This window comes from Colobus angolensis, unplaced genomic scaffold (assembly GCF_000951035.1).
Source record: "Colobus angolensis palliatus isolate OR3802 unplaced genomic scaffold, Cang.pa_1.0 Scaffold64, whole genome shotgun sequence".
In the NCBI taxonomy this organism is placed as follows: Eukaryota; Metazoa; Chordata; class Mammalia; order Primates; family Cercopithecidae; genus Colobus; species Colobus angolensis.
The window spans coordinates 3,015,392-3,027,420 of record NW_012120043.1 but is presented as its reverse complement, the minus strand read 5'-3'; the positions used below and the strand labels follow the sequence as shown (position 1 = coordinate 3,027,420).

The window sequence follows — 12,029 nt, the reverse complement described above, 5'->3', positions numbered from 1 at the left end:
CCCACACCCAACGAACTTATTTTTTGTAGAGATGGGGTCTTGCTACATTGCCCAGGCTGGCCTCGACCTCCCGGGCTCAAGCAATCCTTCCGCCTTAGCCTCCTGAGTAGTTGGGGCTTCAGATGCAAGCTATGGGACCCGCTGAGCTGTATCTGAAACGTGACCGTTGTGGTGTTCCCACTTACCAATTCCCGCCTCGCTGGCATAACCCTGCTGGCCACAGGCTGTGCCGTCCAGCTCTGCGAAGAAGACAAGACTCACCCCTTAGCCGCCAGAGTTGGAAAGACACAGAAGCAGGTGCGCAGAGTGGAGCCAGGTGTGTGTAAGGTGCAAAGCAGGCCCCACGGCAGCGGCCACAGCCACAGCCACAATGGTCTGGGGTTGGGTGGGAATGGGACAGGAGGGGCTGGAGCAGACGGCGCAGCCCTCGGAGTCCCGTCCAAATGGAGGTGAGGACGAGACAGACGTCTGGCCACCCGCAGGCCTCGGGACACAGGGTCACAGGTTCTGCTGACCAGCCTCCTCTGTGGAGGACTAAGACTGGGGAGGAATGCTCCAGGGCACGGGGGGCGCTCCCGAGAACTGCAGTCACGGGAGAAAACACCGGAGCGCTGGGACTGAAGAGGCGGGAGCGTCCGCCTGTCCTGCTCGGGAGGTGGGGACACAGCCCACAGCTATCCCTGAGGCATCTCTGAGCACCGTGGGAGGGTCCAGGAAGCGCCCCCTCGACCCTGCACCCCCGATCGAGACTTTGCCCACAGCAGGGGAGTGGGGCCGCCAGGGAGGGCAAGCACGGGCAGTCCCCACGGGCATGAGAGACGAGGGCTGTGGCTGAGCTTCCAACAGCTGCCCTGGTTCACCTGGTTCACTCGTGTCTAACAGGAACCCCCAGAGACTCTGCCTGCAAAGCCGGAGTGAGCCAGGCCTTCCCCCGTGGGTGAGAGGGTGGGCAGCGGCTGACCCCCGCCCCACCCCGGCTGCCTGTGCGCACAGGGGCTGCCCTGGCTTTCCAGACTGTCTGACCAGCGGAGCCTGGTCCTTGACGGCCAGAGCTGAGCAGGGAGGGGAGGGAATGTTCCAGGATGACAACGCAGAAGTCTCCCAGGAAGCAGAAGTCTCTGAGACCCCCCAGGCTGGCCTGGCTGGCAGAACGGGTTCCCAGCCACGGGGCCTTCCTTCCCCCGCCCCCAACAAGGACCTGAGTCCCAATCCAGGGCCTGGTGTGGCAACAGCCCGAGGGCCGGACCCTGACCCGGCATCCAGCCGTCCTTGGACAAAAAAGCGCAGGAGCCAGCGAGCAGGCCAGGCAGCCTCTCTCCTTTTCTGTTTCCTTTTAATGATCTCATCTCAAAGAAGAGCCATCTCCTGACCAGGGACGTCTCCCAGGGAGGGGCGTGTTAGTGCAACAAAGACAAGGCCCTGGTGGCCACCAGAGCCCCCCAGATGTCTTGAGGACGCCGTCTCTAGCCGGGTGGGCCACCAGGCGGGGACAGACAATGACAAGAGGCAAGAGGCAAGAGACAGCCGCTCAGCCACCCTGCCAGTCCCAGGCGCTATGCCAGAGCCTGCCCCATCCTGGGCCAGGGGCTAAGGCACCAGGGCGGCAGGAGCGCGGGCCAGTCAGGGCAGTCGCAGTGCCGGGTCTCAGCAGACCTGCGGCTCGCAGTCCCCGACCTGCAGCCCCTTGCTCAGGAGGAAGGCGTCCTGCTTGGGGTCACGGCCCAGGAAGCGCTTCAGCATGGCGCTGGCATCCTCGGAGCCGCCGGGTCTCAGGATGCAGCTTCTGTAATCCATGCCAACCTGCCAAGGAGACAGGGCACTGTGGCCAGGTGGAAACCCAGGAGGAAGGCCAAGGACCCCGGGAGTCTGTACACCCTCGCCCAGGGGCCTCGGAGCAGCCCCGTCCAGGATCCCGGGGAGGCCTGCAAGCCGCCTGCATCAGCACGGCTCGGGGAGCGCAGGCGCCTTTCATCAGAATCTCAGAGCGGGGGTGCGTACTGAGGGGCCAGCAGAGCCCCAAACTCCCCAAACTCCCAAGGTGGCTCCCCCCATCAGCCCCCACTGAAATCCCAGGCTGAGCCCATGAACAGAAGTGGGTGAGCCTCTGGCTAGACAAGGTGGGAGCTGCTCGCGCTCTGGGCCACCCTAAAGGCCTGGGTTCGAGCCTATCCCTGTGACGGCGGGACTACGGGCAGGTGAGGCAAGGAGGGGACCACGAGGCAGCCGGAGCCGGCCACCAAGGAGACCCCAAACGCCCCAGAGCCCTGCAGGAGCCTGCGTGGACTGCAGGCTGCAGAGCCAGGCAGCCACAGTCCCAGCTCCCAGCCCGGTGGACTCCACCTCTCCAGCCCCTGGCCGGTCCTCAGAGGCGGGACCCCCCACCTCAGCAGCAGAAGGAGCTGCTGGAGGCTGCCTCAGGAGGGAGGCAGGTCCCTGCAGGGCTGTGAAGACAGGGGCTTGTCGGACCATTGCTCCCCCAGGTCCTGGCCTCTGCACCTCTGTAAAGGGAGCAGCTGAGCGCCTGGGTTTGGTGGCCCCGAGGTACCTGCAGGCTGCCCAGTGCAATGTTGCACCTAGACTGGGCAGGGCCGGCCCTCAAAGCCGGTAGCCACCTGTTCCTTGTGAGGGACTCTGGCGGCTGCCCTGAGCCTGGGTCGCACCAAGTCAGTGGGAGGCACAGGCTCACACGGTGTAAAGGCCTCACTTCACAGTGAGGAAACTGGAGGCTGGAGAAGCAAATAAATGGCAAACACCAAGCCAGCCTTCCCCAGAGACGGGTCTGTGTCAGTCCATGGCTCTGAAGCCGATCACGCAGATCCTGGAAGGACTCGTGTGGGAAGACACGGAGCTCCCAGCACTCACAGCCCCAGGCCTGAGGGGACAGTGTAGAGCCTCCTGCAGGGCCCAGTGGGGACCTGTGGGCAGCACCGCACCAAGACCAGAGGGTGCCTCGGCTGGGATGGCTCATCCGGCACCCCGGGCCCAGGCCCACCCCGCCGCTCAGGACACCCTCCCCGCTCCCTGGTCCCCACGTGCTTTGCTGTTCAGGACGCCCTCCCTGTCCCTGGTCCCCACGTACCTTGCTGTTGAGGACACCCTCCTGCTTGAAGCGCGTGTGGAACATGTCCATGGAGTACACCTCGCTCCACAGGTACCCGTAGTACTGGGCATCGTAGCCACCGGCCAAGTGGCCGAAGGTTGCAGGCATGTTGGTTCCTGGGACAGACACATGACGGGGTTCACGCGGTAGCCCCCACCCCACGCCCCTCCTCCAGAAGAAGACGTCCAGCCAGGCTCCTGAGACCCCCGCCCAGAATGGGGAGAAGTTGGAGGATCACAGCGAGGGCAGGAACCAGCCGGATACTTCTAGAACCAGAGCCAGCCACAACGCGAGGGCCACAAGTCTCTCTCTGCCCCTCTCCTGAAAGGACAGGAGCTCATTTAATGGGGCTGTCAGCTGCCACAAAGCAAACGTCCCCATTATGAAATTGCGTCAATAAAGCAAGGCACGCCCATGCAACAGCACAGGCCACGCTGCTGAAAACGCTTTTGAAAAGATTTTTTTTTTTTTTTTGAGACGGAGTCTCGCTCTGTCGCCCAGGCTGGAGTGCAGTGGCCGGATCTCAGCTCACTGCAAGCTCTGCCTCCCGGGTTTACGCCATTCTCCTGCCTCAGCCTCCCGAGTAGCTGGGACTACAGGTGCCCGCCACCTCGCCCGGCTAGTTTTTTGTATTTTTTAGTAGAGACGGGGTTTCACCGTGTTAGCCAGGATGGTCTCGATCTCCTGACCTCGTGATCCACCCGTCTCGGCCTCCCAAAGTGCTGGGATTACAGGCTTGAGCCACCACGCCCGGCCGAAAAGATTTTTTAAAGTCTATGGAGCATTAAGCCAGCAAAATACCACCCATGTTAAAATCATGCTGTATTTCCAAGTTCTGGATCCTTGCAAGCGTGTGTGAACACACATGCACACAGGACAACAGGTGTGATGGAAACAGGGCCCACTTATCATCATCAGGATCAGAAACTCCTAGGCCTCCCTGTACTTCTCCAGGCTTTTTACAAAGCATGTGTCACACATTTGAATCAAGAAAACGCCAGCTTCATTCGAAGCAAAGGCTCTAGGGAACACACCCCTCCTGGGCGCTGGGGCCGCACACCTGCCCTCCACCCTGGGCCTGCAGCGGCATCTCGGCTGGGTCTGTCCCCCGAGGAGCCTGGGACGTGCTCCGCGGCTCCCCAGCAGGGACTCCTGCACTTAAGTGAAGCATGGGGACCAACTCCCTTCACCTTCCCAGGGAACCAGCTGAGGCCCCACATTCCAGGGTGTGCCCGGCTCAAGGTGGCTACCTGGCGTGGCCGGGACCCCGAGGATCTCCTGGCAGAGTCGCGCGTACTCCTCGGCGGGGTCTGCGTCCGTCTGCGTGTGCAGGGCCTGGTCCACCTTGGCGAGGACGATCTGACGCAGGTTGAAGAGGCCTGGGCGGGACAGGAGGAAGGAGCTGGCCTCTGCACCTGCCGCAGCCCACTCTGCCCAGAGCTCTGACCGCCTCCCCGGCACATGCCAGGCCCCAGCTGTGTGCCGCCACCCCTGAAGTTAGCGCCCTTCCCCAGATGGGCGGGTGCACCTGTGTTGGCCTGCCGGGACTCAATGAGCTTCTCCAGGAGCTCCTGGGGCACCGCGCTGCCCGTGCGGTAGTGCCGAGACATCCGCAGCAGTGGCTCCTTCTCCCACACCCAGTTCTCCAGCATCTGCGAAGGCGCCTCCACGAAGTCCCGCTCCACGTGGGTCCCGCTGAACATGGCGAACTCCGCCTGCAGGGGTGGGGCAGAGCCTCAGAATGCCCAGGCCCCGCCTGGCCCCTTCCTGCCAGCGTGGCCCGTGTCAGCTGCCACAGTGCAAACAGGGCAGGTGCACAGGTGACGTGCTGGGCCTGACCCTCCCACCCCAAACCTGGAAAACGACCAGGACCCCGAGGCTCCTGGGCTGCTGCTGGCTGCCTGTGCCAGCAGGACACACCTGAAGATGTCGGCCACATGACCTTGTTCCTGGAGGCCACCCACACTTCCCCCCATCCACAGAGCCGCTGCTCCTTGAAAGCTCTGCACCCCAGAGGGGTTGGGACTTGGGGATGGCCAGGTCTAGGTCAGGACGTTGTGAGGCGTGCTGCATCTCCCTGCTTGTGTGTGTGTGGGACCTTCCCTAAAGGCACAGCCCTTGACCAAGTCCTGCTGGAACTGTGGCTGGCAGCCGAGGGCCAGGGAACCCCTGGGTGATCCTCAAGGTCCTCTCTGCAACACCGAGGCTTTTCCGTTCCAAGGACCACACAGCCATGCTCCTCATCCCAACAGACTGCACCGAGGAACTCACCATGCCAGGCGCCAGGCACACGCAGAAAGTAGCATGCAAAGTGGGCTTGCAGGCACGTGCGTGGGCACCTGTGCAGGCACCTGTGTGGATATGCACACGCGTGTGCTGGCTACGAGTGCTGTGCAAACACTGTGGCGGGGAAGCCAGGAAAGGCGGACACACGGTCGACCCTCATTCCTGGACTCCGTGTTTTCGAACTCGCCTACCAAGACCCACGGAAACACCAGAGGCCAGCACTGTGGCATTCCTCAGAAGCCCCTCCGACGGTCCTCAGACAGCGCCACGCTCTGTCTTCTCGCTTCAGCTTATTTTGTGAGCAAGCGTCCTTTCCTCAGTCTAGTGGGGGCACGGTGTTTGCATTTTGGGTTTAGAAAGTCCCAAGAGTTGTGCAGCGCACTGTCTCGTGTCCCTCAGCACCAGGAGGCCATGATGTGCCTCAGGGGGACACCCTGTGTGTGCAAGCTGCGGCCAGGCGTGGGTGACAGAGCTGCTGGCCATGTGTTCAATGTGAACCCATCAGCGCTGCACAGCAGTAAGGCGTCTTGAACCCAAAACACACACGGTAAGGTTCTGGAATGATCAGTTGGCAAACACGTGACCAGAGGCTCCTGGGAAGCCAGCCCTGGTCGGAGGGACGGCTCTGCATGCACTTCTCAGCGTTCTCAGCGACTTCACAGGACAGAGCCTTTCTGAGGAGCGACAGCTGACTGTGCTTGCAACAAGTTGGCACCATGTTGGCCAAGCTGGTCTCCAGCTCCTGACCTCAGGTGATCTGCCCGCCTCGGCCTCCCTAAGTGCCGGGATTACAGGCGTGGGCCGCCACACCCTGCCAGAATGTGACGACTCAGAGACAGGATGTCTAAGGAGGACACTAAGGTCAAGTGAGGTTGCTAGGCGGGCCCCAATCCAGCGTGACTGGGGTCCCTGTAAGGAGACGAGGACCCCCACAGGACGCCCGCATGAGGATGCAGGGAGGCGGTGGCGTCTGCAGGCCAGGGAGGGACCTGGAGGGAGCCAACCCTGCTGACACCGTGACCTCCGACTCCAGTCTCCAGGACCACGAGGAAATCACGCCCTTTGTGTAAGCCCTGGTCTGTGGTGTTGTGCTGCGGCAGCCCCAGGACATGGGCATGAGAAGGAGTCACCATCTTTGGGTGGCACTGGATGAAGGAGCCACCGGGCGGGGCGCAGAGAGAGCCGGAAGCCGAAGCCTCGGGCTTAGATCCCGCTGACCACAGACAGCCCCTGCCTCTGCTCCTGCCCAGGCCCCGCACCCACCTGGGAGCAGAGCTGGTGCATCACATGGCCAAACTCATGGAAGTAGGTCTCCACCTCGTCATGCTGCAGCAGCGAGGGCGTGTCAGCTGTGGGCTTGGTGAAGTTGGCCACCATGGCCGCGATGGCGATCTGGCGGCTCCCGTCCTGCCGCAGGCAGCCAGGCTGCAGGCCGAAGCAGGCCGCGTGCCCGTACTTTCCTTCCCTGGAGAAGGAGGCGGTGTCAGGCCCCGTGGGGACTAGAGACACTACAAGGTCCCTGACTCCACATCCCTCAGCCCACCTGACTGATAACCGAGAACACCGGGTACCTCTGAGGTTCTAAACTTCCCTCTCAGCAGAGGCGACTTGGCACAGGGCAGCATGAAAACCACGGCCAGGCCACGGCTGCCATTCCCCCTCAAAAGACTCTGGCCTGGGCAGAGCTGCGCCCTGTCTGGGTGGCCGAGTGAGAGCGGAAACAGGGACAGCCGCATTTTCGGCCCCTGTGGTGTGCCCACGGGTGCTACGTCTCGGGTTCATCCCCAAGGCCCCGTGGAGCAGGCAACGACTTCCTTCCCATCTCAGACAGGAACGCCGGGCTCTGAGGAGACCCAGGGCCTGGGTGCACCCCCCGCCCCCACTGCCCTCACCCACCGCGGGTACAGGTCCAGGTAGAACTTGCCGACCACCTCCCCCGAGGCCGCGTCCCTGGCGGTGTAGAGCCGCACGTCCTCGTGCCAGGCGCTGGCGCCCTCCTCGTGGTGGAAGGCCAGCCCCAGGAGCTCCTGGTAGATGCCCAGCAGCCCCTGCGTGACCACCTGCACGGGGAAGTACTCCTTGAGCAGGTTCTGGTCCACGCGGTAGCGCGTCTCCTCCACCTGGTTCATGTAGTAGCGCATGTCCCAGGCATGGATGCGGCCGTCAAAGGGCAGGCCCCGGCGCTCACACTCCGCACGCTTCAGCTCCAGAATCACCGCCCGCTCCTGCTCCCCCAGGGGCTTCAGCTTCTGCGCCAGCTCATCTGTGGGGAGGGCAGAAAGGTGGGCCTCTCACCCTGTGGGCTCCTTCGTGGCCCTGGGCTTGCGCGCCCGTGGCCGCGACTTCGTCAGCCTCCCCGCTCAGAAGGGAGGGCTCGCAGCTCCTAGCAACCCCTCAAGGAGCCCAGTATCCTCGCGCTCAGGGTGAGGGGCGGCGGAGCCGGGTGCAGGCATGGAGCTGACTCCAGGGCCTGGGCACTTCCCTGTTCTGTGAGGGTCCCTCCAGGGGAGTGAGGGAGCCAGGGCAGGCGTCAGAAGTCCCTCTTCATGGAGGGAAAGGACAGGGATCTAGGGGTAGCCCCGACTGTCCCCTGGGGTGACCCTGAGAACCTTCCCCCAGGGGAGCCGGTGGAGGCGGAAGGAAGGGCTACCTAGGAAGGTGGCCACGGTCTGGCTGGTCTTGGCCATGTTCATCTCCAGGACATAGTCGGCGTGTGTGCAGAACCCCAGCAGGCGGGACTTCTGGGCCCGCAGCGTCACCAGCTCCTTGAGGATGGCGCAGTTCTCCTGCAACCGACACCACCACACTGTCGCCCGGGGGCGCCACTCCCTCCACCTTCAGGGCCAGCACGCCCTGTCCCGGGGCCAGGGGCTCGATATCCAGCTCCGCCTAATCTCCGGCCCCTGCCCCTCTCCGCCTGTGTTCCTACACAACTTTTCTGGCCACGCCACAAGTGTCATTATAATCGCTCGAGTCCTTTTTGGAACCAGAAGGGGTGCCAACGACTCTCAGGCCTCACGTGGAACATGGTGTGGGGACGAGGGGCTGTCCGAGGAGCCTCTAGGGCATCACTGCTGCATGTGGGGACCCCCCCATGTCCAGGCCCTGGTTCCCAGTCTCAGGGGCTCTGCCCATCGCCACCGGCACACGACATGCACACGGCCTCACTTCTGAGGACTGGCACTGCCAACCAAGCTGGTGGGGGCGGGGGGACAATGCATAAAACCCATGTGACGCGTTTACAAGGAGAAACAGAGGCCTGTTTGGACAGATGTGCCCACCAGCACATGTGCTGGGTTCACAGGAAACCCACCTGTAACCAGGCAGGTGCGTGCAGAGCAGCCAGTCAAATGGGGGCCAGGCCAACCGCCAGCAGCAAGGTCTCTGAGGCGGCACATCCCCTGGGACCTGGAACGCAGCCCGCCCGTGTGCTCCCTCTTGGCCTGGCCCTCACTCTGCCACTAGGACCCAAGCCTGGGGACCAGGATGGGATTGCCCAGTTGACCTTCCGAGGTGCACTGGGAAAGTCGAGGTGTTCCCAGCCCATAGGTCTGCCTACTCAGGCTTACAGCAATGTGAATTCACAGCCAGCCTGCAGAGGGCAGCCACATCCCATCTGAGCCCACCGAGCTCCCGGTCCCTAAACAGTGAAGAGCCCCCCTCTGCAGCGATCGGTGCGCACCCATCCCCGCATTGGTGCCTGCCCGTTCCCCACAGTGATGGGCGCCTGCCCGTCCCCCACCCCCCTACAGTGATCGGTGCCTGCCCGTCCCTTTGCAGAGATCGGTGCGTAGCCCCCTTTCGCCAGACACACGGGCACCAACACGGTGTTGTCAGGGGACCACGGAGGCCCGCCAGAGCTCCTGCCTGTTCCAGACGGCGAACGGGAGAAGTGCAGAGGCCACCTGACTGACCACGCCATGGCGTCAGGGACAGTGACAGTGACACACGTCCCCATGGGAAGAGCCGTCTGACGCCAGTCACAGCGAGAGGCCTGGTCACAACCCACCTGTGGACCCAGGCTCAGGTCCGGGCACCATCATTTAAGACAAGAGGAATGATCTGAGCAGACACACCTGAGGGGCGGCTCCAGACCAGGGAAGGACGAGACGGGCCGTGGCCAGATGCTCAGAGCAGCAGCAGGAGGCTCATCTTGGGAAGGATGAACTGGGCCCTGAGCTGTGGCCCCAGGGTCTGGGCGGAGCCCAGCACAGACACCTCCAGGGGGTGGCGGAGCCCCACAGGGAGGTCTCTGCCCGCCACTGGGCCTGGCCGGGGAGATCCGGAGGCCATCCAAGGGCGAAGCCTGGAGGCACCTCACAGGCGTGCGGCAGACGGGCCCCACCAGCTCCAGACCCGCTGTCCTGGGGCCCCCGGCTGCGCCTCCTCACCTCCTTGCAGCGGCAGTTGAAGGCCTCCTCCACTTTCCTCCGGGTCTCGGGCACGTGGCATTTCTTCAGGAGGGGGAAGTAATGGGGGTATTTGAGGGTGACCTTCAATGTGCCGTCCTCCGTCTTCTCCAGGGAGCTCACAAAGTCCTCGGGGAGCCCTCCTATGGGGACAGAACCAGGCTGGCTTTGACAGGGCTGAGGCGCCCACAGCCCACACAGTGTGCGCGCGGGAAGGGTGGGCTTCCCCTCTGCCTGGAAAGCTACAAGGGGGCCCTCGGAGAGCAGCCACAGCCTGGCCACCCTCAGCTGCAATTCTCACGTCCCCCATCGAACCCCATCAAGAAAGCCCCTGGCTCCCCCACAGCTTGGCCACCACCTGTCACGATTCTCACTTCCTCCCTCTAACCCCACCAGGAAGCCCCCAGCACCCTCAGAGCAGTATCTCCTGCCCCAGAGAAGTTAAAGCTCAACCCCCGGATAGCGTGGGCTTCCAGGGCGCCGCCACCACCCTGTGTGTGAAGGGAGGAGGGCGGCGGGAAGGGTGGCCCGCCCGCTGCACAAGGAAACCAGCATTAGAGGCAGTGCCTCCCATCAAAAGCAAAAACAGCAGGAGCGCCAAGCACGCTGGGCCCTGGGCGGAGAGGGAAGCCCCGGGTGGAGAGGGGGGTCCTGCTTTGCTTTTCCTGAAGGACGACCCCCAGGCAGAGCCTCCCGCTCAGAGCTGAGATCTCAGCACGCAGCCCCACAGCTCGGCCACTTTCAAGTGTGCCCCTCCAGAGAGACCCAACTCCCGCTCTCAGATCTTCTCACTGGAGCCCCGCTTTCCTTTCTCCACCCACAAAACCCCTGGCAGGACACAGCTCACCCCACTGCTCGGCAGCCACACCCTCCCACCTGGCTCCCCGCCCGACAGCCCCAACAGAGGTGGGGGCGGCAGCATCCCAGACTGAAAGGCTCCGGGGTTCCCACCTCACGGCTCGGGAGATGCCAGGGCCACCAGGCCACCATGCCTCAGGCTTGCAGCTTCGATGCAAAGACTGGCTCACCCCAACCCCAGGGCGGTCAGGGTGGAAACAATGACCGGGATGGGGGCCAGAGGCAGATGGGGGACATTTGGGAGGCCAGCCCGTGGGTGTGGGTGATGACGAGGGAGCTGAGAGTCCCGTGGTCTGCAGAGCCCCCTCCTTCCCGTTTGTGCCCTAGCACTAGCGTGGGTCTGGCAATTGTTTGCCGAGTGACTGCAGCACGAGGGGGAGGCCTCCCAGGACCTCATGACGTCCTTTCCAAGGACCACAGGACTTCAGATAGCAGCTCTCCATCTCGACAGGGTTGTCACCCAACACTGGCGGTCGGAGACGGGAGTTAAAGGACAGCAAGGGAGACGGCCGGGGGCCCAGCAGCGCTGGACTGGAAAAGAAGCTGGAAAGTGGACTCATGAAAGTTTATTTTTTTAGAAACAGGGTCTTGCTCTGTTGCCCAGGCTGCAATGGATAGTTCATGAATGCACAGTTCACGTTCACTGTGGCTCTGAACTCCCAGACTCAAGCAATCATCCTGCCTCAGCCTCCCGAGTGGCTGGGACCTCAGGTGTGCGCCGGCACGCCCCACTGCACTTGTGGATTTCATACACAGACACAGAAGAGAAGAGTGCGCGTGTCCAGGAACGCCGTTCCCTGGCAGCGGTGAACAGACCTGGTGCCTAAATCACCATCCACTCAAAGGCACCAGGACTCCTCCAAGAAATGGCGCACTGAGGGCTGGGCAGGGAGAGCATGGGACGAGCGTGCGACACCAAATGTCCACCAGTGAGAGCGGGCTCAGAGGCCGAGCCTGCGGCACTGTGCACCCCACAGTGAGAGTGGGCTCAGAGGCCAGTAGGTGCATTACAGGGACATGGGGACTGTCTGAAGGGGATCTCGAGGGTCCACGTGGGACGATTTGAGCACTGGGATAAATGACAATGAATGATAACCCGGGAATAAGCCAGAAGCCTCATGCACATGGACAGAAACAAATCAATAAGAAGACAGGCGAGGAGGGAAGGTTCAGAGTCACAGCAGGACGACTGATTCCCAGAGAGTGAGGGCGGCAGAAGTCGTCCACGGACATGGCAACGAGTGCATGACAACGTGTGAGTGATGGACACTCACAGGTCTCTGCTCTGGTTGGGTGTGACCGCTCCAAAATGCACGAGGAACGTAATGCCAGAGATGGTGGTAACAGGAGATAGGGGTGTCGGGAGGTGGGGGTGT

The 12,029-nt window shown here is 62.8% G+C and overlaps 1 protein-coding gene across 2 annotated transcripts in view; it reads right to left on the bottom strand.

The window, feature by feature from the left end:
* Positions 1-1,319: 1,319 nt before the first annotated feature.
* The window catches only part of THOP1 (thimet oligopeptidase 1), a 20,286-nt gene continuing 9,576 nt past the window's right edge, over positions 1,320-12,029 (bottom strand). Inside the window, exons 5-13 of one of the 2 annotated variants that reach the window (XM_011964070.1) lie at positions 9,778-9,938; positions 8,037-8,172; positions 7,283-7,649; positions 6,650-6,851; positions 4,629-4,815; positions 4,351-4,479; positions 3,080-3,216; positions 2,546-2,719; positions 1,320-1,800 (exon numbers count right to left, since the gene is read on the bottom strand). In XM_011964070.1, coding sequence (XP_011819460.1) covers positions 1,645-1,800; positions 2,546-2,719; positions 3,080-3,216; positions 4,351-4,479; positions 4,629-4,815; positions 6,650-6,851; positions 7,283-7,649; positions 8,037-8,172; positions 9,778-9,938 — 1,649 coding nt within the window. In that variant the 3' untranslated portion in view covers positions 1,320-1,644. The remainder of the gene's footprint in view (positions 1,801-2,545; positions 2,720-3,079; positions 3,217-4,350; positions 4,480-4,628; positions 4,816-6,649; positions 6,852-7,282; positions 7,650-8,036; positions 8,173-9,777; positions 9,939-12,029) is intronic. The other variant, XM_011964071.1, reaches the window with a different exon arrangement.